Raw genomic sequence first — 23,854 nt, 5'->3', positions numbered from 1 at the left:
TGACATTTTAATGGAGGTTGTTTGAAGTTTTTTGAATGACTGCCTTGCAGCTGTCTCCTTTCCACGGGGTGATGTCTTTATTTTGCACTTTATTTGAGTTTATGTGTTCAACTGTGTTTTTATTATAAACTACCTAGAGAGCTTCAGCTGTCAGGGCAGCTTAAAAATTTTAAGCAAACAGAGGAATGAACTATTTTATTTCTCCATCTCCTGATATCTCTACAGGTGGAACAGAGCAGACCTTCAAGCTTCATCCCTTCAGGTGAAGTCCCACATCTGCATTCACACAACGTAAGAAGCTTGGTTGACCTGACTCTTGTTGAGCTACCTTTTGCTCTGAATAGGCGGTGCCAGTTCAACTCTTGGGATGAGCTTCTGGTTCAATCTGTTGTGGGTACGTGCATAATTCTGAATTCATTCATTCATTCAGTCAGTCAGTCAGTCAGTCAGTCAGTCAGTCAGTCAGTCATTGGGTATGTAGTGTATATTAGAGGTGGAGACCCTTTGAGAGCTGCATGTAACAAAATTTCATTTTATTTTATGCCGATTAGTGTACATTCAAAGTGACTATAAAGTTATTCTATTCTATTCTATTCCTTTCAGTCTTATTTCTATTCTATTCTATTCCATTCCATTCTATTCCATTATTCTATTCTATTCCTATTCTATTCTATTCCTTTCATTCTTATTTCTATTCTATTCTATTTTATTCTATTCTTTCCTCTCCTATCCCACAGTCTACTCTACTCTACTCTACTCTATTCTACAGTCTATCCTCTTCCATCCCATCCCATCCCATTCTTTATCTATTTATCTTGTCATGGCTATGTAGTGTTATATTAGAGGGTGGTGACCCTTTAAGAGCTGCATGCAATGAAATTTCATTTTTAGGTACGCCGATTAGAATACATTCCAAGTGACCCTAAAGTTATTCTAAGTCTAAGTGAGAATAAGAAAAATGGCTCCATTCTGTAAGTAAGTCAAGGGTGTTGATCTACTTATCCACTTATGGTTGCCACAATATAAAAAAGACGTGGAGACTCTGGAAAGATTGCAGAAAAGAGCAAGGGGGCTCTTTATTAGGGGGCTGGAGGATAAAACATAGGAAGAACGGTTGCAGAAATTGGTTGTGTCTGGTCTAATGACGAGAAGGCTTAGGGGGTGACATGATAGCAGTTTTCCAATATTTGAGGGGCTGCCCCAAAGAAGAGGGAGTCAAATTATTCTATAAAGCATCAGAAAGGAAGACAAGAAACAACGGATGGAAACTAATCAAAGAGAGAAGCAACCTGGAATTAAAGAGAAATTTCCTGACAGGGAGAGCAACTAATCAATTTGCTGTCAGAAATCGTGGGTGCTCCAACACTGGAAGTTTTTAAGATGAGATTGGAGAGCCATTTGTCTGAAATAGTGCAGGGTCTGCTGCTTCAGCAGGGGGTTGGACTAGATGACCTCCAGGGTCCCTCCCAACTCTGTTATTCTATCATTCTGTGTTATGTGACGGCAGGAACCTTTTCAGATTTCCTTTAACAGATTAACAGAGTTGGAAGGGACCTTGCAGGTCATCTGATTCAACACCCCCACTCCCAAGGAGGAGACCCTACACGTACCTTGATCCACCTGCTCAGTTCCCAAATGCATTTGCAATCAAGTTGATTTGATTATGGGCCACCAAGTTGCCGTCAACTCTTAGTGACCACATAGATTCGTCCTGTAACAATTTGTCCCTAACCTGATTTACAATAAATTAGCATTTGGTAAACATATCGCAGCTGTTTGGAGTTTAAGAGCCAACTTTCCCAAAGGTTTGCAATGTTTTTCCCAAGCAGAACCACCAGAGGGAGCTCCGACACAGTTCTGAATCCCTTGTGTGCAAGTTGGGAGCTGAAAGTTCCCAGTGAAATGTGTGTGTGTGTGTGTGTGTGTGTGTGTGTGTGAGTGTGTCATTTTCCTCTCCTGCATTCAATTATGATCAGAGAGCCATTAGGGGACAGCAAAGAGGCACAACGTTTCTGGTGCCCCCTGGAGGTCATTTAGAGTGTTGCAGCCCAGACCACACATTAAAGTTTTTCCGAAACCTATAGATTTGTGATGGCGAAACTACGGCATGTGTGCCAGAGGTGGCAGGCAGAGACATCTCTGTAACCACATGCACCATCACCAGCTGCTCTTCTGGTTTCCAGTGGCCACAGGCAAACTGGCCAGATGGTCTTCCCGGGTGACAGAGTGCTGGAAAACGGCTCGAAAAACAGCCCAAAAAACTGTCTGGAAAAGATCCCGGAAATCATCCTGAAAATTGCCCCAAATACATCCTGGAAAACAGCCCTGTAAATGGCCTGAAAAACAGCCTGGAAAACGCCCCAAATATAGCCTGGAAAAGAGGCTGGAAAACAGCCAAAAATGGCCCAGAAAACATCCCGGAAATCATCCTGAAAAACGCCCCAAATACAGCCTGGAAAAGAGGCTGGAAAACGCCCCAAAAATGGTCCAGAAAACAGCCAGAAAAATGGTGCGGAAAATGGCCTGAAAACAAACAGCCTGAAAAACAGCCCAAAAACAGGCATGTGGACACCGTCCGGCTGGTCTTTGGTTTCTGGTGCTCTGGTGCACATACATGCAGATGGGTGCAAGCGCATTCCGGTTTGGGGACTCGGTGCCGAAAAGCTTGGCCATCTCTGCTATAGATATTTCTACCTCCTGGCTGTTTGAATTATGGGCTCTTCCAAACCCAACACATCTCAGTATTAGAAGGAGGCTTCAAGGCTGCCTCAGAATGGGGGGAGGGGGGGAGGAATAGTTAGATGTAGCCAAAACAACCAAGTTTTCCTCTGGGAACCAAGGACATCCTCACTGGTGGCCGCCCAGAGGAGGAGCCAGTAACCCAGCCACCAACCAGCCAGACCCTGGATTGGACAGCGTGGCCAGTGACTTGGGGGGAAGGGGAAAACTTTTACTTTCAATTAGCTAAAAGCCGCGGGAAATCTGATATCGTCTGGTGCCGATATGATGTATCCCATAAACCCGTGATGGCGAACCTATGGCACGCAGAGCCCTCTCTGTGGGCATGCACACCATTTCCAGCTGCTCTTCTGGTTACTGGCACGCTGGCCAGCTGGTCTTCGTAGGTGCTGGAGCACCAGAAAACAGCCCCAAAAATGGCCAAAACCAGCCAAAAAACAGGTTGCTTTTCAAGCCAAAAACAGGCCATTTTGGACTATTTCCAGGCTGTTTTGGGGAAGAAATGGGCCACAAACCAGCAAAAAACAGGCCACTTTTCAGGCCAAAAAACAGGCTGTTTTGGGGGCATTTTCAGGCCGTTTTTGGCACCATTTTCAGGCTGCTTTGGGGCCATTTTTTGGGACGAAAACGGTCCAACAAACAGCACCCCCAAAAAAGGCATCTGTGTATTGGCCAGGTGATCTTTGGGTTTCCAGTGCTCCAGCACACATGAAGACCAGCTGGCCGGCACGTATGTGTGTGCTGGAAAACCAAAGACCAGCTGGCCGGAGTGCACATGCCCATGGTCCAGCTGATCTTTGGGTTTCCCACGCTCCAGTGCGTACCTACGCATGTGAATGCACGCACGTTTGGGCACTCGGTGTCGAAAAGACTCCCTATCACTGCCATAAACGGTTCTTTGAGGACCTCGTGTGCCTCGGTGTGTCTTTCCTTCGGGTGAATCCCTTGGGACTCTGACAGCTCGTTCTGGGGGCTACCAGGGGATAACTAAGCCCCAGGAAAGGTGGGTGTGCAGTCCTTACCTGACACTCCCACTTGAGTTTCTGTTCCTTCTGGAAGGCCAACGTGCTGGTCAACACCGTCGAAGTGTAGCAGAAGCAATGCTGGATTTTGTACACGTCGGCTTCGGTGTAGCTGGAGAAGAGCAGCAAAGGTGATTAGAGGACTGGAGGCTAAAATATAGGAAGAACGGTTGCAGGAACTGGGTAGGTCTCGTTCTGGAGTCCCCAACCTTGGCCGCTTTAAGACTTGTGGACTTCAACTCCTAGAATTCCTCAGCCAGCTTTGCTGGCTGAGGAATTCTGAGAGTTGAAGTCCACAAGTCTTAAAGCGGCCAAGGTTGGAGACCCTTGGTCTAGTTTAATGAAAAGAAGGTGTCAGGGTTCCAAATAGTATCCAAAATTAAATCAGAGTCTGAGACAAAGCATTCCTCAAAGTTCCAGTTTATTAAAGAGAGCCATGTTGGCACATCTGGGAAAACCCAAATCTGAACGCTTCTCAGTTTCCCCCACCCAGTTGAAAGTTCAAGATCTTTCCTCCCCAACCCACAAGTCCCATCCCATGGTCCATCTTCCACTGCCACGCTGGCAGCTTCCACCCATTTAGTTCTGGCCAAGTGCAGAGGTGCGGAGACAAAGGATGACCTTTGCTTTCTAGAAAGAACGTTGTTATGGCTACCTATCATCTCAATCCGTACAATCCCCCCTCCCATTTTCCCACCATAGAAAATGCATAGTGGAATAATAGAAAGTGTGGCAGGCCAAAGATCCAAAAGAAAAGATGGCTGCAGGCCTGACAGAAGGATTAAAGGTGACATGATAGCAGTTTTTGAGGGGCTGCCCCAAAGAAGAAGAGGGGGTCAAGCTATTCTCCAAAGCCCCTGAAGGCAGGAGAAGAAGCAACGGATGGAAACTAATCAAGGAGAGAAGCAACCTGGAACTAAGGAGAAACTTCCTGACAATGAGAATGATTAACCATTGGAACAGCTTGCCACCAGAAGTTGTGTTTGCTCCAACAGTGGAGGTGTTTTAAGAAGAGATTGGACAACCATTTGTCTGGAATGGAATAGGGTCTCAAGGCTGAGCAACGGGTTGGACTAGAAGACCTCCAAAGTCCCTTTCAACTCCGTTAATTCCGTGAAAGATCCTTTGAGTACAACCGAGTCCCCAACTCACCTTTCTCCACCAAGTTTGTTGAAGGCACAGGCCAAGGCCACCACCTGAGAGGTGGCTCTGCTGACCACCGGGACACACAGCATGGAGGTCACCTCAAAGCCCAACATGGCGTTCAGTTGCTTGTGCTCTTCCTGGAACGAAAGGAGAACCATTGGTGTGAAGCAACCAGTTGTGGCATCTCCTCTTCATCAGACGCTCTGCGAGGAGACGCTGGGGGGGCAAAACAACCAGAGAATCTGTACTTCCTTCTCCCAATGAAGGAGTTCAATTAAGAGGCTTAAGCTGTCCTGATGTAAGCAGCATCATAAATTACGGGCAGCCCTCGACTTACAAAGACAATTGAGCAGCATGTAGGATGAGGAGAGTTTTGTCCCAATTTATGACCTTCCTTGCCATCGTTGTTAAGCGAATCCCTGCAGTTGTTAAGTTAGTAGCAAGGTTGATAAATGAATCTGGCTTCCCCATGGACTCTGCTTGTCAGAAGGTCATAAAAGGGGATCGTGTGACCCCGAGATGCTGTGACCGTCATAACTATGAGTCAGAATAACAGAATACTCTCAGTTTTTCTGTTATCTATATGTCTGTCTGTCTGTCTATATCTATCTATCTATCTATCTATCTATCTATCTATCTATCTATCTATCTATCATCTATCTATCTATCATCTATCTATCTATCTATCTATCTATCTATCTATCTATCTATCTATCTATCATCTATCTATCTATCTATCATCTATCTATCTATCTATCATCTATCTATCTATCTATCTATCTATCTATCTATCATCTATCTAGCTATTTCTATCATCTATCATCTATCATCTATCATCTATCATCTATCATCTATCTATCATCTATCATCTATCTATCATCTATCATCTATCCATCCATCCATCCATCCATCCATCCATCATCTCCTATCTCTCTCTTCTCTTTTTTATCTCTCTCTTCTTTCATCTCTCTTTTCTCTCTCATCTCTCTCTCTCTCTCTCTCTCTCTCTCTCTCTCTCTCCGTCTAATCTATCTTTCTACCTATCATATGTATCTTATCTACCTATTTCATAGAATCCTAGAGCTGGAAGGGTGCTTGGCGGTCTTCTAGTCCAGCCCCCTGCTCCGTTGCAAAGCATCTGAATTTTGATCACATGACCATGGGGATTCTGCAATGAACATACATGTGGAGAATGGCCATGTCACTTCGAATGTTGAACAGTCACTAACTGAACTGTTGTAAGTTGAGGACTACCTGAACTATGGCCCAAAGGCAGGAACCCAACCCAACATTTCTGATGGACCTACCACGCTGATGTCTTGCAGGATCAGGGATTGCTTCACTTCCACAACTTTTCCCAAGTGTCCAACGGTTAACTGGGTGGAAAAGAGAGAGAAAGAGAGAGAGAGGGAGAGAGAGGGAGGGAGGGAGAGAAAGAGTGACTTGTGGGGAAGAGAGATAATGAGAACAACCAAACATCGAGACTGGGATGGAGGTAGGACTTCAGAGCTAGGAAACCCAGCTTTGGTGGAACATCTGAATGTCTGGAGAAGACTCTTTCCCTTTGGTGGGAGAAGAAGATTCCCTTCCCAAGGTAGAGGTCAACCAAGGTTCTTGGGATCTATGGAAAGTGGTCTCTGCATTCATATGAGAAGGTCCATCCATCATCAACAAAAAATAGTCTGCAGAACAAAGTGTGTAAGATCAATGAAGGCCAGAACTGATGTGGGATTTGGTTGGACCATTCTCTTGCCTGTCTTAGGATTCCACGAGATGTAAGCTGCTCAGAATTGCTAGAGGGGATCATGGACAACAAACCATGATCCCCTCTAAAGGAGAATATTTGCAGTTTGGGGTGGACATGAGGAGTCCTTGGTGCTCCCTGTGCTTGTTTTCTTGCAGATGTTTCATGACCCAACTAGGGAACATCATCAGTGTTAGTGACGATGTTACCTACTTTGGGTCATGAAACATCTTCAAAAAAGCAAACAAGTTTGGAGAGCATGAAGGACCCCTCACAATCCATAATAAATGCAAATCGAGAAACTTCTTGCATTTTAATTTTATGGGATCTCCAGCTGGAGAACCTCAACGTCAAGCAAAAAAGGCCACCTTCATCGTGCCAGATGTTATTCTTGCCTTTTTAATCCTGAGAGATTTCACAAGACTTAATTAGCTTTTGATTGACTGATGGGATTCAGAATAATCTGTTGCTTTGTTTCTAACTTATTTCAAATGTTCAGGAAAACGTTGGAGACAAACACAACATGCCTCCTTCACATCTTTGTCATGACTTCACAACACATCTATAATTTTTTGCACATCTTTTTTTTCATTGCAAGGTCAACTTGGAGCTCTCTTAAGGCTGAGAATTCTTCTTCTGGTGTTGTGTGTGGAAGACTCTACTTTAGGCAGGATTAGCACACAACTTGAGCCTCACAAGGAGAGGGTTGGGTTTAACAACTTACGGGGAAGCTCATGTCCTCCTCCAAAACTTTTTCTCCAACCACCTGCAAGAAAGAAGGAGAAGGCAACTGAGATGTGGAAAAAGGAGAAGGAATCGGAAGGGAATGGCATGGAAAGATGGGAGATTTGGAGGAGTTTGTTGCCTGCAAAGTCCGTTGGGAGGAAGAGTGACAAAAATTTGGACTGGTCAGAAAAAAAAACCAGAATTTTTTCCTATCATTTCCCATCCCATTAGAACATATGGGTCTCCAAATGTGTCCATTTTAAAACTTAAGGACTTCAACTCCCAGAATTCCTCAACCAGCATAGCTCAAGGCAGTGAAGCACCCATAACCTCTGGAGCCAAACTGCTCCATCCATCCCTTCTTCCCTCCCTTCTTCCCTCCCTCCCTGCCTATCTATCATATGTCTCTGTCGTTCTCTCCCTTTCCTGTCTGTCTGTCTTCATCTATTTCTCTGTCTCTATCTATCTATCAGTCTATCGTGTCTGTCTGTCTTTCTTTCATTATCTCTAGCTCTATCTATCTACCCCTACCATCTCTATCTCATATCTCTCTCTCTTATCTATCTATCTATCTATCTATCTATCTATCTATCTATCTATCTATCTATCTATCATCTATCTATCTATCTATCTATCTATAATCTACCTACCTACCTACCTACCTACCTACCTACCTTCCTACCTATTTACCTATCTAATCTGTCTTCCTCTTCTATAATTTCTAACTCTCCTCTATCTACCTTCCATTTCTTTCTCTTGCCTATTGGTCTGTCTGTCTCTCTTTATCTCATCCAATTTATATAGCTGTCCATCTCACAAATATTCCAGGAAGTAAGATCAATAATTAGACAAAAAGCATTTCCTGGATTGAGGTTATTTCTTTGAGGGAGAGAATGCTAAATTGATTACTCAAGATCTTATTCCATTTTGATTGCTAGGTGCTAAGAGAGCTATATTAAATGAACAATGGAAACATAACAAAACAGTTTACAATTGAAAAATGGTGTTCAAAGCAAGGACTATGACTGGCTGGGAAAAAGAGCGAGAGATAGAATTCAAGTTTTAAACATGCAGAGAGCCAAATCGCAAGCTTATTGATTCTGGAATGATGGTAGATTATTCATTCTTACAATTCATTCTTGCAATTCTGTTTTTAAGCTCTGTTTTTTTTTTTTTTTACTCTTTCTGTGTTTTTAGGGTAAACTGCCCAGAGTCTTTTAAATGACACGGATGGTGCACAAATTTGATCCTTAAATAAGTAAGTAAATATAGCCATAACATGTAACAAATGTGTTTGATTTGATTATTTCAAGGTATTTCAAGTATTGTAATGTTGTTAAATGAAAAATTTAAAAAAATTATACTGTATTGTAATGTAATGTAATAACCTATTGCCTTGAATCATAACATAGCATAGCACAGCATAACATAACATAATGTTACATTACATTATTATATTTTACTTTATATTATTCAAATTCAGGTCACAACTTTTGCAATCCTTTACACTGTTCTGAGCCAAAGAAGGTGTAAACAAACAAAATAATTCCGAATATTTCAAGTATTGCAAATGTATAATGTTACAATGAAATGAAAAAAACCACCCTCAAATTAATTAATTAAATAATTAAATTTATATTATTCAAATTCAGGTCACAACTTTTGCAATCCTTTACGCCATTCTGAGCCAAAGGTGTAAACAAACAAAAAAAAGTTTTCTGAACATTTCAAGTATTGCAAATTTATAATGTTACAATGAAATGAAAAAAAAGAAAAACACCCCAAATTAATTAATTAAACAATTAAATTCAGGACACTGCAATCCTTTTACACCATTCTGAGCCAAAGAAGATGTAATTTAAAAAAACAAAACTCTTCTGAACATTTCGATTAGTCTAAGCTTGTGGTGCTGCAATGAAATGAAATCCCATGAAAAATTGAATTGAATTTACAACCTTTAGCACCCCAGGTGCCCCTCCTTACCCAGCAATCGTTGGAGGGAGGAAAAACAAAACACAAAAGGACAGATTCAGCTTCTCCCACGTTGAAGAGCCAATGGGGTTTTGGAGTCCCCTATGACAGGGGTGTCCAAACTTGGCAACTTTAAGACTTGTGGACTTCAACTCTCAGAATTCCCCAGCCAGCTCTGCTGGCTGGGGAATTCTGGGAGTTGAAATCCACAAGTCTTAAAGTTGCCAAGTTTGGATACCCCTGCCCTATGAAGACGCCGTGCAAGGATGTCACAGCGAAGATGTCACCCACCTGACAGAAGAGTTGATTGTTGTCCTCTGAGACTAAAAGAAGACAGCAACACTGAGACCGAGTCTCCTGCTTCAGCTGGAGGAGGAGGAAGAGGAGAAGAAACATGGAGAATCTTGAACAAGACAACCATAGCTCGGAATTGAACAGAGATGACCAAGGCAGGGTCTCGCGGTTGAAATATCTCATTGTCCGGCCTGCAGCCATCTTTCCTTTTGGGATCTGTGTCCTGCCACTCTTTCTATTCTTCTACTATGCCTTTTCTATGGTGGGAAAATGGGAGGGGGGATTGTACGGAGTTAGACGATAGGTAGCCATAACAACATTCTTTCTAGAAAGCCAAGGTCATCCTTTGTCTCTGCACCTGACCGGAACTGGATGGGTGGAAGCTGCCAGAGTGGCAGTGGGAGATTGGACCATGGGATGGACTTGTGGGTGGGTGGGGAGGAAAGATCTTGGACTTTCAACTAGGTGGGGGAAACTGGGAAGCTTTCAGATTCGGGTTAATGTCGGTGTTCCAGATAGCATCCAAAATTAAATCAGAGTCTGAGGCAAAGTATTGCTCAAAGTTCCAATTGATGAAGAGAGCCATGTTGGCACATCTGGGAAAACCTGAATCTGAAGCTTCTTGGTTTTCCCCATCCAGTTGAAAGCTCAAGATCTTTCCCCCACAAGTCCATCGCATGGTCCAATCTCCCACTGCCACGCTGGCAGTTTCCTCCCATTCAGTTCCGGTCAGGTGCAAAGACAAAGGATGACCTTGGCTTTCTAGAAAGAATGTTGTTATGGCTACATATCATCTAACTCCGTACAATCCCCCCTCCCATTTTCCCACCATAGAAAAGGCCTATTAGAATAATAGAGAGTGTGGCAGGCCAAAGATTCAAAAGGAATATGGCTGCAGGCCTGACATTCATAAACGTTTGAGGGAACTGGGAATATCTACATTAATGAAGAGAAGGACTAGGAGTGACGGAATAGCAGTCCTCCAATACTTGAGGGACTATCATTGAAGAGGTTGACTTATTCTTCAACACAGTGTAAGGGAGTTGGAAGGGACCTTGGAGGTCTTCTAGTCCAATCCCTTTCTCAAGCAGGAGAACCTCTACCATTTCAGACAAATGGCTGTCCAATCCCTTCTTGAAATCCTCCCGTGATGGAGCGCCCACAACTTCTGGTGGCAAGCTGTTCCACTGGTTAATTTTTCTCACCGGCAGGAAGTTTCTTTCCAGAATGCTCCATCATTGGAGGTTTTCAAGGAGAGACTGGATAACCACTTTACTGATACAGTAAATATACCCAAAGGTGCTTTTTCAGGAGGCAACTGGATTTCCTTGGTCTTTTTTTGTTCTGAAGATGTTTCGCTTCTCATCCAAGAAGTCTCTTCAGCTCTGATTGGACGGAGGGAAGGGAAGAATGATAGGGTATCTGTCAGCCTACTCCTGCGCAGTGAGGGATTATGGGGTGCTGTACAGAATCCACCGGACGTGACTTCTTGGGATCCAGATGACGAGGAGGATGCCAAGAAGATAGCAGAGTTTCAAAGGTGCAACGAACGAGCATTGTGTATAATTGGTCTAATACAGGGGTGTCCAAACTTGGGAACTTTAAGACTTGTGGACTTTAACTCCCAGAATTCCACAAGTCTTAAAGTTCCCAAGTTTGGACACCCCTGGTCTAATACTATTACTTTTACTATTCGATGTCCCTGTATGCTGGTTTGTGCGTGTTCTTCCACACCACTCTCATTACGCTTCTCTGCACACTCGCTCTCCTAACGGGGAGCTTACCTAACAGCCCCCACCTTTGTCAGTGGGCCATTAAAAGGCCTGAGCCAGTCTACTCTACATAACAAAGTTCTCCCCCTTCAGGGGAGATGGGGTTAAGGCATGATAGTATGGGCCTTTGACCCATCTCACCACAGGGCACCTGGGAAGAAAGCCAGGCTCAACCAAACATTAATTCAAAAGACACAACCTACAAAGTTAGCTAAGTCTCCCCTTTTCAACCCCTGGGAGTCTGACAACCAATCAGAATACATTTCTTACACAGGAACAGGAAACAGAGAAGTGGGACTGAACAGAGAATATAAAAAAACAGGAACATTCAGCATCTCTGCCTCTTTTTCTTCTTCACCCAACATCTGGAAGCATCTGCTGATCCCCCTTTCCTGCTCAGGAGCTCAAGCCACCTGACCCTGTCCACCATTAAACCATCTTTCCAAGCAGCTTCCGTGTCTCCAGTGTCTCCCTCCCCCCCAAACTTGGAACTGAACCCAGAAGGACATTTCCTCCAACACAAAGATGGATCAAACAGGAAACCCGCCATCCAGAGGTGACCAAGACTCAGAAAATGCTAATTACTCACGTAATTAATGACTTTGAGCTGGAGGGAGGCTGCATCCAGATCATATAGTTCTCCTGAAAGGCAACACAGGTGCAAATTTTACCAACTGAGTGATTGGAATGACAAAGCTGGCATGCTCGATGCACAACACCGAGTGGCACATATCACCCATCAACGGTGGGTAAAGTAAAACGAGTAAAAGGAGAAAGAAAAGGTTCAGCCAGGTCCACATATAGTAAAAAATGAGACAGGTTCCTTATATACGACAGACTGAATTACGCAACGCAGCAAATACAGAGACAGGGGTGGCCCTTGACTTAGGAACATAATTCCGCCCCAGATTTCTGTCGCTATGCGAGGGAGTTTTTAAGGGAGTGTCGCCCTGTTTCACGGCCTTTCTTGCCACAGTCGTTAAACAAATCGCCGCAGTTCTTAAGTTGGTCGTTAAGCGCATCTGGCTTCCCTGCTGACTTCGCTCCTCGGAAGGTCTCCAAAGGGGATCACTAACCCCACCCCACCCCGAGACACTGCGACCGTCATAAATACGAGTCAGTTTCTAAGTGTCCGAATTTTGATCATTTTGACTGCGGGGAATGCTGCAACAGTGGTGAAAAAAGTGGTCACTTTTTCAATGCCGTTGTAACTTTGAATGGTCACTAAACGAACGGTTATAAGTCGAGGATTTTCTGTATTATAACTGGTAAAGTTTGCTCTGTTTCTGGAATCAGGGCTGGGGAACTACGGCCCCTTTGTGGCCTGCGCACTTCAACTCCCAGAATTCCTGAGTCAGTGGAGGACTCTCTGTACACAACGTTGGTTAGCGATGGTCCCTCCTGCCCGTCAAAGTCTATGGCCGGCCGTCTGTCCTTACCGCACAACTGCAGGATTTTGCTGTCCAGCTCACTGTAGCTGCTCCTGGGGGGCTCCGCAGGTTTGGCCTGGCAAGACTGCAACTTCTGAAGGGTTTGGAGACGCTTGTAGGACACCAGGATCTAAAAGAAACCATTTGTCAGGGTCCCAATTAGCATCCAAAAGTAAATCAGAGTCCGAGGCAAAGTATTGCTCAAAGTTCCAATTGATGAAGAGAGCCATGTTAGTATATCTGGGAAAACCCGAATCTGAAAGCTTCCCGGTTTCCCCACCCGGCTGAAAGTTCAAGATCTTGCCCCCCACACCCACCAGTTCCAGTCAGGTGCAGAGGTGCCAAGAGAAAGGATGACCTTGGCTTTTTAGAAAGAATGTTGTTATGGCTACATATCATCTAACCGCCTCCCATTTCCCCACCATAGAAAAGGCATAGCAGAAGAATAGAAAGGGTGGGAGGCCCAAGACCCCAAAGGAAAGATGGCTGCAGGCCTGACCCCCACCTTCACAAATGAAGACGTCCTTCCTGTTTTAAAACAACCCAGTTTAGCTAAAAGAGGCTAAATAACTCATTGGGAAAACAAGGAAGCCCACTTGGCTCCATTCACACAACGCTGAGTACCTAATTCACCCCTCGCCAGGGTTTTCCCAAGACTGGGTTTACCTGGTAACTCCAACCTAGATTCAGAATCAGAATCAAGACCTTGAAGGTCTTCTAGTCCAGCCCTCTGCTCAAACAGGGGAACCTATACCATTTCAGATAGGTGCCTGTCCAATCTTTTCTTAAAAACTGTCCAGTAATGAAGCATCCATAACTTCTGGTGGCAAGCTGTTCCACTGGCTAATTGTCCTCACTCTTAGGAAGTTTCTGCTTAATTTCAGGTTGCTTCTCCCCTTGATTAGTTTCCATTTGCTGCTTCTTGTCTTCTGGTGCTTTGAAAATAAGTTGCCCCCCCTCCCCCACTCTTCATTGTGGCAGCCTCTCAAATACTGGAGCACTGCCATCAGGTCCCCGCTAGTCCTTCTTTTCGCTGGGCTGGCCAAACCCAAATCCTGCAACCGTTCTTCATATATGTTTTTGTTGCTCTTCTCTGCAATTTATCTAGAGTCTCCACATCTTTTTTGTAACTTGTGGTGACCAAAATGGGTTGCAGCATTCCAGGCGTGGCCTTACTTTGCAAAGCGGTACTAAGACTTCACGTAGTTTTGATTCCATGCCTGTGCAAAGAGCATATGGACTAAAGACAAATCCCTTGTATGTCCAATCACAATTGGCCAATAAAGAATTCTATTCTATTCTACTCCGTTTTATTCCATTCCATTCCATTCCATTCTCTTCTCTTCCCTTCCATTCTATATTTATTATTCTGTTCTATTCTATTCTATTCTATTCATTCCATTCCATCCCCTTCTTCCATTCCATTCCATTCTCTCTTCTCTTCTCTTCTCTTCTCTTCTCTTCTCTTCTCTTCCTATTCCATTCCATTCTCTCTTCTCTTTCCTTCCATTCTATATTTATTATTCTATTCTATTCTATTCTATTCATTCCATTCCATTCCCTTCTTCCATTCCATTCCATTCTCTCTTCTCTTCCCTTCCATTCTATATTTATTATTCTATTCTATTCTATTCTATTCTATTCTATTCTATTCTATTCCCTTCCCTTCTTCCATTCCATTCTTCTCTTCTCTTCTCTTCTCTTCTCTTCTCTTCCTCTTCCATTCCATCCCATCCCATCCCATTCTATTCTATTCTATTCTATTCTATCTCAACTCCAGTGTTTTACCAACCCTGGTTGAAGCATTCTGTGTAAATGCAACTGGTGTGAACACTTAATGTGCCTAGAAGCAGGGCCCTCAAAAGTTAGAACTTACAGTTGAAGCCCTCGATTTATGAACACCACTGAGCCCCCAAATATCTCTTGTTAAGCAGGACAGTTGTGAAGTGAGTTTTGCCCCATTTTTACAACCTTCCTTGCCACAGTTGTTAAGTGAATCACTGTAGTTGTTAACTTAGCAGCTCGATTGTTAAGTGAATCTGGCCCCCTCAATGAATTTGCTTGTCAGAAGGCCTCAAATCACATGACCCCGGGACACCGTGACCGTCGTAAATATGAGTCACTTGCCACTTAACAATCTCCTTGCTTAGCGGTGGAATTTTGGCCTCAGCTGTGGTTGTGAGTCGAGATTTACCTGTAATTTCGTTGTTGTGATGTCAGGAGGCAGAAGAAAGGGGGAGAGATCCCCCCCAAAAGTTCCCCAAGGATTTTACGAAAGAGGGGTTTACTTACATGCTTCTCCAAAGCCCGTAAGTTTTGTTCATCTGAGTCCGAAAGTTGCCCGCAGTAAACCTGGGGAAATTAAAGTGAAGAAATCAACAGAGGAATGGATATACTGAGAGCATGTGCAGAGCACCAGGTGGGAATTTTAAAAAAAAACGACATTGCAAAGGGGTGGGAAATGGGGGCGAAAAGGACCCAAAGCACTACAAAGCCCATTACATTGTAATCAGAGCGTCATTCCTACGACAAGAGCTGTTCTCAGCCTCGGCCACTTTAAGATGGCTGGACTTCAACTCCCAGAATTCCCCAGCCAGAGTTGCTGTTAGTGAAATGGACAACAGACAAAGGTAAGAATTAAAACAAATAAGAATCAAACAAGAAAGAAAGAAAGAGGATTTTATTGTTAACAAGAAAGTCCAGTTGCCTCCTGAAAAAGCACTTTTGGGACAACCATCACCTGGATGACTGGGAATCTCTACAGAAAGAGAATTTTAATGAATAAATCATCAGGGTTCCAAATAGCATCCAAAATTAAATCAGAGTCCAAGGCAAACTATTGCTCAAAAGTTCCAATTTATGGAGAGAGACACGTTGGCACAGCTGGGGAAACCCGAATCTGAAAGCTTCTCGGTTTTCCCCACCCATTTGAAAGTTCAAGATCTTTGCCCCCACACCCACCAGTCCATCCCATGGTCCCATCTCCCACTGCCACACTGGCAGCTTCCACCCATCCAGTTCTGGTCAGGTGCAGAGACGCAAGTCAAAGGATGACCTTGGCTTTCTAGAAAGTATTTTGTTATGGCTACATATCATCTAACTCCGTACAATCTCCCCCTCCCATTTTCCCACCATAGAAAATGCATAGTGGAATAATAGAAAGGGTGGCAGGCCAGAGACCCAAAAGAAAAGACGGCTGCAGGCCTGACATAAATTTAATTTGTTCTGTTTTACTTTCATTTGAATCAATTTAATTCATATTTTAGTTAATAAACAGACATACTAAAAACTAGTACAACAGGAGCACTAGTTTAATTAATTGAATTGAATTGGTTTTTATTTTATTTTATTAACTTCTAATTTCACTGATATTTCAATTTATATAAAAAAATAAACACCAGTGGAATTAAACCATCCAGGATCCAGGGTTAAGGCGTTAGCCCTAACCCTAACCCTAACCCTGAGGCCTCCAAGTCATCCTCTAGGGAAGCCCCATGAAGACTCTCATTGCGGTAGTCTAGAGCCCAAGAGGGCAAGGTTTCCATGGTCAGGAGGTGTGTGATATATACTTTTCTTTATTTTGTTTATGTATCAGACTTCTTAAGTGCCGCTCTCGCTCATAGAGAGGGACAGTTATTTCACCCCCATTTGTTTTCCTGTGGAATCCCACGGCTAGGATGAGAATGAGACAAGAAGGGATAAAACCAGTGGTAATAAGAGAGATATTCTGGTTTTGTTTTCCCCTTCTGTAAATCGATCCGAAACAGCTTGGTCCAAAAGCAAAAAAGCAGCCAGGGCAAAAGATTTAAGGAGCAAAACGCAAAGATAACCAGAAACCCTGATGTGTATGATATCCAGACTGTGATCCATCGATCAATAAGCATCAATAATTCAGAAAGAAGAAATAATCCATCAAAGCTCTTAAGAAACTTGGTTAAAAATGGATCTCGGCTGTCTTCTCCATCCAGCCTTTTCTTCCCCGTAAAGCAAAACAAACAAAAAACAGGAAAACTTGACGTGGAAACAAACCAAGAATTTATTCTGTGTTTCATACGCTGTTTTTCCCCCCTTCCTGGCATCCTACAGAGCAATTTTCACATGTAATCCGTGCCTTTATAGGGAGTTCTCAATTTATGACCATAATGGAGCCTGTCCATCATAGTCGTTAAGTCAGGACGGTCGTAAAAGCGATCTGATTTCCCCCCCACCTTTTTTCAGTGGAACGTGCCAAGGTTGTGAAGTGAGCTAAGGCTCGTTGTGGTGCGTGGTTTCGCAGAAAACTGGAAGTTGTCATCTGTATTTTCACTCTGATTTTGGAGGTCTTCTAGTCCAGCCCCTACTCAAGCAGGAGACCCTACAGCATTTCATTGGCTGTCCAGTCTCTTCTTAAAAGCCTCCAGTGATGCAGCACCCACAACTTCTGGTGGCAAACTGTTCCACTGGTTAATTGTCCTCACTCTTAGGAAGTTTCTCCTTAATTCCAGGTTGCTTCTCTCCTTGATGAGTTTCCACCCATTGCTTCTCCTCCTGCCTTCGGGGCTTTGGAAAATAAATTTACTCCCTCCTCTTTGTGGCAGCCCCTCAAATACTGGAAGATGTCACTCCTGTTTCTTCTTTTCTTCTTCTTTTTATTTCTTTTTCAAATTTTATTTTATTTATTCTCTCTAGACTGGCCAAACCCAATTCCAGCAACCGGCCTTTGATCCTCGCAGTTGGTCTCCTCTGTACTTTTTCCAAAGTCTCAACATCTTTTTTATAGCGTGGTGAGCAAAGTTGGTTGCAATATTTTCAGCGGGTGATCTTACTAGGGTTGTGTAGAGTGGTACTAATTTTCATTATGTGATTGCAGGGAGCAATTGTAGAACAATTAATCAGTGGAACAACTTGCCTCCAGAGGTTGTGAATGCTCCAACACTGGAGGTTTTTAAGAAGATGTTGGATAGCCATTTGTCTGAAATGGTGTAAGGTTTCCTGTCTAGGCAGGGGGTTGGACTAGAAGACCTCCAAGGTCCTTTCCATCTCTGTTACTCTATCTATCAGTTTTAGAGTAAACTTTGAATCCAGGTTGTAAGTACTCTTCCCAAGTAGAGGTCCGTTGTAACTTCGAACAGTCCCTAAGTGACCGGTCGTAAATCAAGGACTACCTGCGGTGGGCCCATAACTGACACCCTAGATGCACCGTTATTGCCAAAGGGGCAGGCAATGGCCAAGGTGTGTAGCTACGGTGCCTTTACAACTGGTGGACTTCAACTCCCAGAATTCCTGAGCCAGCCTAGCTCAGGAATTCTGGGAGTTGAAGTCCACCGGTTGTAAAGTCACTTGAGTGGCTCACCTGTGGGCAACAGCTGAGCAGAACCTCATACCGTTTGTTGAAGCTTCTCATTGGGAGGTAAAGGTCAAAGAGGCCAAGATGGCAGCCAGATGTGAGCTGCCATCTTGACTTTTTTGCCCTCCCCTTCCTAAGGACACTTGTATGACATTACGTGCCACACAGTCAGATTTCCAGGGATGTTTTCCACCTGCCCCTCCCCAGATACTCACCAGGATAACACAGACCACCGTCCCGGAATTCTTGTCCACCAGAGGATTAATTAACACTGCAAAAAAACAGAGAAAAAAGGAGGAAGAATTAAAATGAATGTTTTTAGCCAAATGGGAGAAGGCTAACATTATTCAGTCCTGGGCAACTAAGGGCTAAAACTATCAACTTACAGTCCTAGTTCCTGATTTATGACCACGATTGGAGATCAGAAGTTCCGTTGTTAAGCGAGGTCATTGTTAAGCGAGTCAGGCCCACTTTTACAAACTCTTTTGTTGTTAAGTGAATCCGTCACTCTCTTACCTTGCTTGCCGGGGGCTAAGGGGGCAGCCAAGCCGGCCACTGGCTTGCCCTGCAGCTCGGCCAATGGCAGGCCGTTGCAAGCCACCCTCTTCTGCTGAAGGACGGCATCTCTGGAAGGACGAAAAGGGGATTTAATCAAAAACAGAAGCAAATATGGAACGTAAATCCCAATTCAATTCCTTGATTTCCAACTGGGAAGGAGAGCCCGGGATGAATGGCTTAAGGGGAAACCTGTCAGGGGAAAAAACACCCTGTTGGAGATCAATGGACCGTGGCTGATTCCCTTCCGCATATCTCTTGAGATATTGAGAAAAATAAGTCTTTAAAGTATTCTAATTAATAAACAAACTTTAATAATAAAATAATAAAAGTAAATGAAACAGAAAATAACTAATTGGTTACATTTTGATAATGAAAGCTACGTTTGCCAAAGTTGGCTGCCGAACAAAGAAGAGAGGAATTTGGAATGTGTAACGCGTGCGCAATAAATCACTTTCAGATAAGAACCTTTTTTTGTTTTATGACCTGCGCAATAAAGCTTTCTTAGTTTAACTCTTGAGTGTCAATTCAGGCAGTTCAGGCCTAGCAAACTTTTTAACATCGTGACACCCCTTCTTTTGCTAGTCTGGGCTGACATCATCAAATCATCAATTAAGGCACATCTTCTTTCGCAGATACTCGTGTTGATTTGCGGCGAGTGGTTTGTTAAGCATGTCTGCGATCTGATCATGTGTAGAAACGTATTGCAATTTAACAAAACCTTGCTTAACTAATTGCTTTGTGTTTTGATAACGAATGTCAATGTGTCTGGACCTAGAACCTGTGAAATGTGACTCAGAAATATAGACAACAGATACATTATCTTCCATCACGGTGATTGGTCGAATCGGACGTGTCCAGATATCTGTGATCAAAGCATCAAACCACGTTAGAGAATTACAAGCATCTGAAACACAAGCATATTCAGCTTCAGTAGATGAACATGAAACAAAACTCTGTTTTCTCACTTGCCAGTAAACAGGACAACCATTTAGGAACATCATGTAACCAGAAGTGCTTTTGCGTGACTTCTTGTCGCTCGCCCAGTCGGCGTCAGAAAAACAAATCAACTTTGGTTGATCAGTGTGTGTTGGTTCTAGCAATAACTTCATGTGCTTAGTGTGTTTCAGGTATTTCAACAACTTCTTAATGCATGACCAATGAAATTGTGTTGCCTTACCTACGTGTCGTGATAAAAGATTAACACTAAGTGCAATGTCAGGTCTGGTCCAACTACTAATGTATAATAGTGAACCAATGACTGAACGATAGAGTGTTTGATCCTCGAACTCAGGACTTGGTTCATGTGTTAAGTTGTGAAAATCTGTTTGCATGGGTGTCTTTGTTGTGCTAGCATCTTTCATGTTGCAATGATGTAGAATGTGGTCAATTTTCTCCTCTTGTGAAAGACTAAACCCCTTCTGTGTCTTTTCAATTTGAACACCTAAATAAGTGCTAATGTGTCCTAAAGATTTTAGTGTGAAGTATCTCTGCAAACTTTTGGCAAAAATCTCACTCATTTTCTTATTTGGACCAATATAAACAATATCATCAACATAAACAAGAATTATCTCATATGCATTGTTAGATCTTTTTGTGAACACACATTCATCAGTTTCGGACTTAATAAAGCCCATTGAATTTAGTTTGTCAGTAAGACATAAATACCACATTAAACCTGACTGTTTCAGACCATAAAGACTTTTGTTCAGGAACCAGGTATCCCCTTCTTGCTTTCGGAATCCTGGAGGGCTTCTCACGTAGATCTCTTCATCTAGGTCTGCATGTAGATAAGCTGTGTCCACATCAAATTGGAAAACTTCTAAACCAAGAATAGTTGCAGTGGTTAAAGCAATTTTTACACTTTCAGTTCTGACTGTTGGTGAGTAAGTGTTTGTGTAGTCCTCAGGATAACGTTGAGCGAAACCCTGAGCTACAAGTCTGGCTTTGTATAAAGACTCACCATTCGGTTTCTTCTTGATTCTGTAGACCCATTGGGTGCCAATGACTTTCTTGTTTGCTGGAGGTTTTGCAGGTGTGAATACATTAAGTTTCTTCAAACTGTCCATTTCATCCTGCATTGCATCATACCATTTGTCTTGTTCTGAATCAGGAAGCTGTTTGATTTGTGTGAATGTCTCAGGAGGAAGAGTAACGTTGCAAATCAAAGGTACTGGTGTTTTTGTCAGTTGCCATGAATAACGTTGTGGAGGGATTCCTTTTGTGGCCCTCTTGGAGCGTCTAGGAACATCAGTCCAGTCTTCTTCTTCTTCTTCATCATCATCCTCGTCCTCACGTTCATCGCTAGCATCAGCATCCGCGGGTTGCAAAGACGGAACATCAGGTTGTGAAGAACTGGTAGAAGGAACATCTGCCTGCGAATTATCATCAGGCTGCGTGGCATCTGGAACACCATCTCTAGGAAAATAAACTTCAGGATCATTGGAATGAATCCTGGACCAGTCAATGTCTTCCTCAAAATTAACAGATTGTGAAATGACAATCACATGTTTAGTATCAATGAATTTGTACCATTTTGAATTATCATCAATACCCATAAATCTCAGTCTCTTTGCTACTGTACCTCCCTTTCTTCTTTGACTTAAGGGAGTGTTCACCATAGCATATGAACCAAAAATGTGGAGGTTCTTGAGATTAGGCTTGTAGCCATACAGCATGTAGAAAGGAGTTTGATTGATTACACTGCTCCAAGTACGGTTGACAATGTAATTTGCATATTTGATTGCTTCACCCCAGTATGCGTTATTGAGATTGGCATCTTCTAGAAGACAACGCATCATGGTTTGTAGAACCCCTTGTCTTCTTTCTACGACTCCGTTATGAGCCGGTGTATATGGAGCAGATGTCTGATGAAGAATTCCATTCTTACGCATCCAGTCCTGGAAACGCTGAGACATGAATTCTGCACCACGGTCACTCTGGATTCTGGCGATGCGAACTTGGTATTGTGTAGAAACAAACGCTGCAAAGTCTTTAAAGATCTGAAAGGTCTCAGATTTCTCTCTCATAGGATATACAAATCCATATCTAGAATGATTATCTACAATTGTTAAAAAATACTTTCTGCCACCAAGTGTTGGTGGGAAAGGACCCACTATGTCAGTGTGTACCAAATCAAAAATGCGTGTTGACCGGCGTGTAGCGTGTTTGGGAATTGCAGCCGCCTTGGATTTAGCCTTTTTGCAAACCGCACAATCCAAAAACACCTTACACCCCTTTAGATCCAAACCTTTTGCGAACTCCGGCATCTTTCTAAGAACACGGAAACTGGCATGCCCCAATCTTCTGTGCCACTTGTGAATACACCTGGAATGCAAAGGTTTACCAGTTAGTGAATTCTCAACATTAACAGTTTCATGAGGACCCTCAGGCTTGCTCTGAGCAATCTGTTTCTGTTTTCTTTGTTTGTTGGCTTTAGGAGCCTTTGGCACAGTAACGCTTTCTCTCTCTGGGACAACTCTCTCTGGGTCTGCGTTGTGCCTTTTTGGAGTTTGCATACTTGCCTGTGCTTGCCCTTTAGGCTTTGGCTTTAAGTAATAAACACCACCAATCAGCATGGTTTCAGCAACAATATCTCCATCTTTAACTAAGTAACTTGCTTTTTCGAGGTGGTGAACCTGGAACTTTAAATCTCTAGACAAGTGACTTTGACTAAGCAAATTACTGGTTGCTGAAGGTATGTAATAAACATCAGGGATGTGTGTATCGAGCTCTTCAATGTAAACAGTTCCTTTTCCCATAACCTTGCAAGTGTGGTTGGTGAAGGAATACAGTTCTCGATACTCGGGCTCTGGTTCGCCCATCTCTGTGAAAAGTTCCCTTCTGTGGGTAACGTGCACAGCTGCTCCACTATCTAAAGTCCACAAAAGACGTCTGTCGAACTTTGGATCAGGTTGTGGAACGTTGGTTATGGCCAGTGTCACAAGTGGAGCTTGTGAATCACGCCTTGGACCACGACGACCTTGTCTTCCGCCTCTACCTCTGCCTCTGGAATCTGTTCCTCTGGGCTGGTACGTGACGGGAGCTGGAACTCGTTGGGGACAATCCCGGGTGTCATGTCCCACACGGTTGCAGGTGTAGCATTTTGGCATCCTTGGAGTGTAGCCTCTTCCTCGGAAGGGACGTCTGGCTGGAGCCTTTGAGGCTGGAGGCCGTTGCAGATGTGGGGTAGCTAACCTGATAGCTTCGTCTTCCACTAAAAGTCTGCAAACGTGGTTAACTGTACGTTGAGCAATAGGCACGTAGTTAATCTTTGCAACAGCATCTTTCCATTCATAATTCAATGAGTTAATGATGATGCTAATCATTTGGATATCATCGATTACATGGCCATTTTGTCTCAATTCACTTCTCATTCTTTTCAGTTTGGTCAAATGTCCACCAATTCGTTCACCAGGTTTCAACTTCGAACCATAGAACTCAGACATGAGCAAACATGAAGATTCAATTGAAACGGGCCTGTAGCAATCTTCCAAAATAGCCCATATTTCTTGGGCAGTTGCATCAGGTGGAAAGATACCTTGGATCTCAATTTCCATTGACATGAGTAAAGTCGTGATTGCTCTGTTTTCGAGGTTTCTTATTGCAGGTGTCCAGGGTTGACGGGGAGGATCAAAAACCATGGAATGTGTGCCTTCTCTTCGAAGCAAGAGCGCAATTTCACTGACCCAGGCTTTATAATTCTCTCCTGACTCCTTTAATTTGGACTCACCAGTCAAGGGGGTGACTGTGAATACCTGCTGAGGAACAATTTGTTGCTCTGGTTGCAAAGCTGGTTGTTGAACCAGGGGATGCTGGGGTTGCATCATTGGCCTTTGCGTGGCAACATCAAATTGGCTTCCTCGAATTCGCCTTTGGCTTTGCCTTTTTTCATCTAGGGAGGATTCAACGCCGCCAGGGGGTGTTGAAGACTTAACCTCTGATGGCAAAGTTTGGGCTTCTGTAAAACTCATAGCTAATTCTTTAAACCTCATCATCTTTTGTTGTAATGATTTTTCTCCGCCAGCAGATGGCAGTGCAGCTTCACTTCTTGGCTGCAGCCCTCTATACATATGCGGAAGTTCAATGGGCTCAAAGGGACCACGTGACCTCGGTGACGTGTATATGTC

General features: G+C 43.4%; 1 protein-coding gene across 3 annotated transcripts in view; it reads right to left on the bottom strand.

Moving 5' to 3' along the window:
- The window catches only part of PDE2A (phosphodiesterase 2A), a 218,054-nt gene that overhangs the window by 49,008 nt on the left and 145,192 nt on the right, over nucleotides 1–23,854 (bottom strand). For 2 of the 3 annotated variants that reach the window (XR_014175372.1, XM_081952869.1), the window contains exons 4-13: nucleotides 18,687–18,796; nucleotides 18,386–18,441; nucleotides 15,137–15,196; nucleotides 12,854–12,974; nucleotides 12,004–12,056; nucleotides 9,640–9,714; nucleotides 7,376–7,417; nucleotides 6,215–6,283; nucleotides 4,914–5,044; nucleotides 3,762–3,873 (exon numbers count right to left, since the gene is read on the bottom strand). Coding sequence is in view for 2 of the 3 variants with exons in the window: in XM_081952869.1 (XP_081808995.1) it covers nucleotides 3,762–3,873; nucleotides 4,914–5,044; nucleotides 6,215–6,283; nucleotides 7,376–7,417; nucleotides 9,640–9,714; nucleotides 12,004–12,056; nucleotides 12,854–12,974; nucleotides 15,137–15,196; nucleotides 18,386–18,441; nucleotides 18,687–18,796 (829 nt within the window). In the remaining variant the exon portion in view is untranslated. The remainder of the gene's footprint in view (nucleotides 1–3,761; nucleotides 3,874–4,913; nucleotides 5,045–6,214; nucleotides 6,284–7,375; nucleotides 7,418–9,639; nucleotides 9,715–12,003; nucleotides 12,057–12,853; nucleotides 12,975–15,136; nucleotides 15,197–18,385; nucleotides 18,442–18,686; nucleotides 18,797–23,854) is intronic. The other variant, XM_081952870.1, reaches the window with a different exon arrangement.

The sequence above is a fragment of the Natrix helvetica genome (genome assembly GCF_964273705.1).
Source record: "Natrix helvetica genome assembly, chromosome: 4".
NCBI classification, from domain to species: domain Eukaryota; kingdom Metazoa; phylum Chordata; class Lepidosauria; order Squamata; family Natricidae; genus Natrix; species Natrix helvetica.
This window is presented reverse-complemented; position numbering and strand designations above follow the sequence as displayed.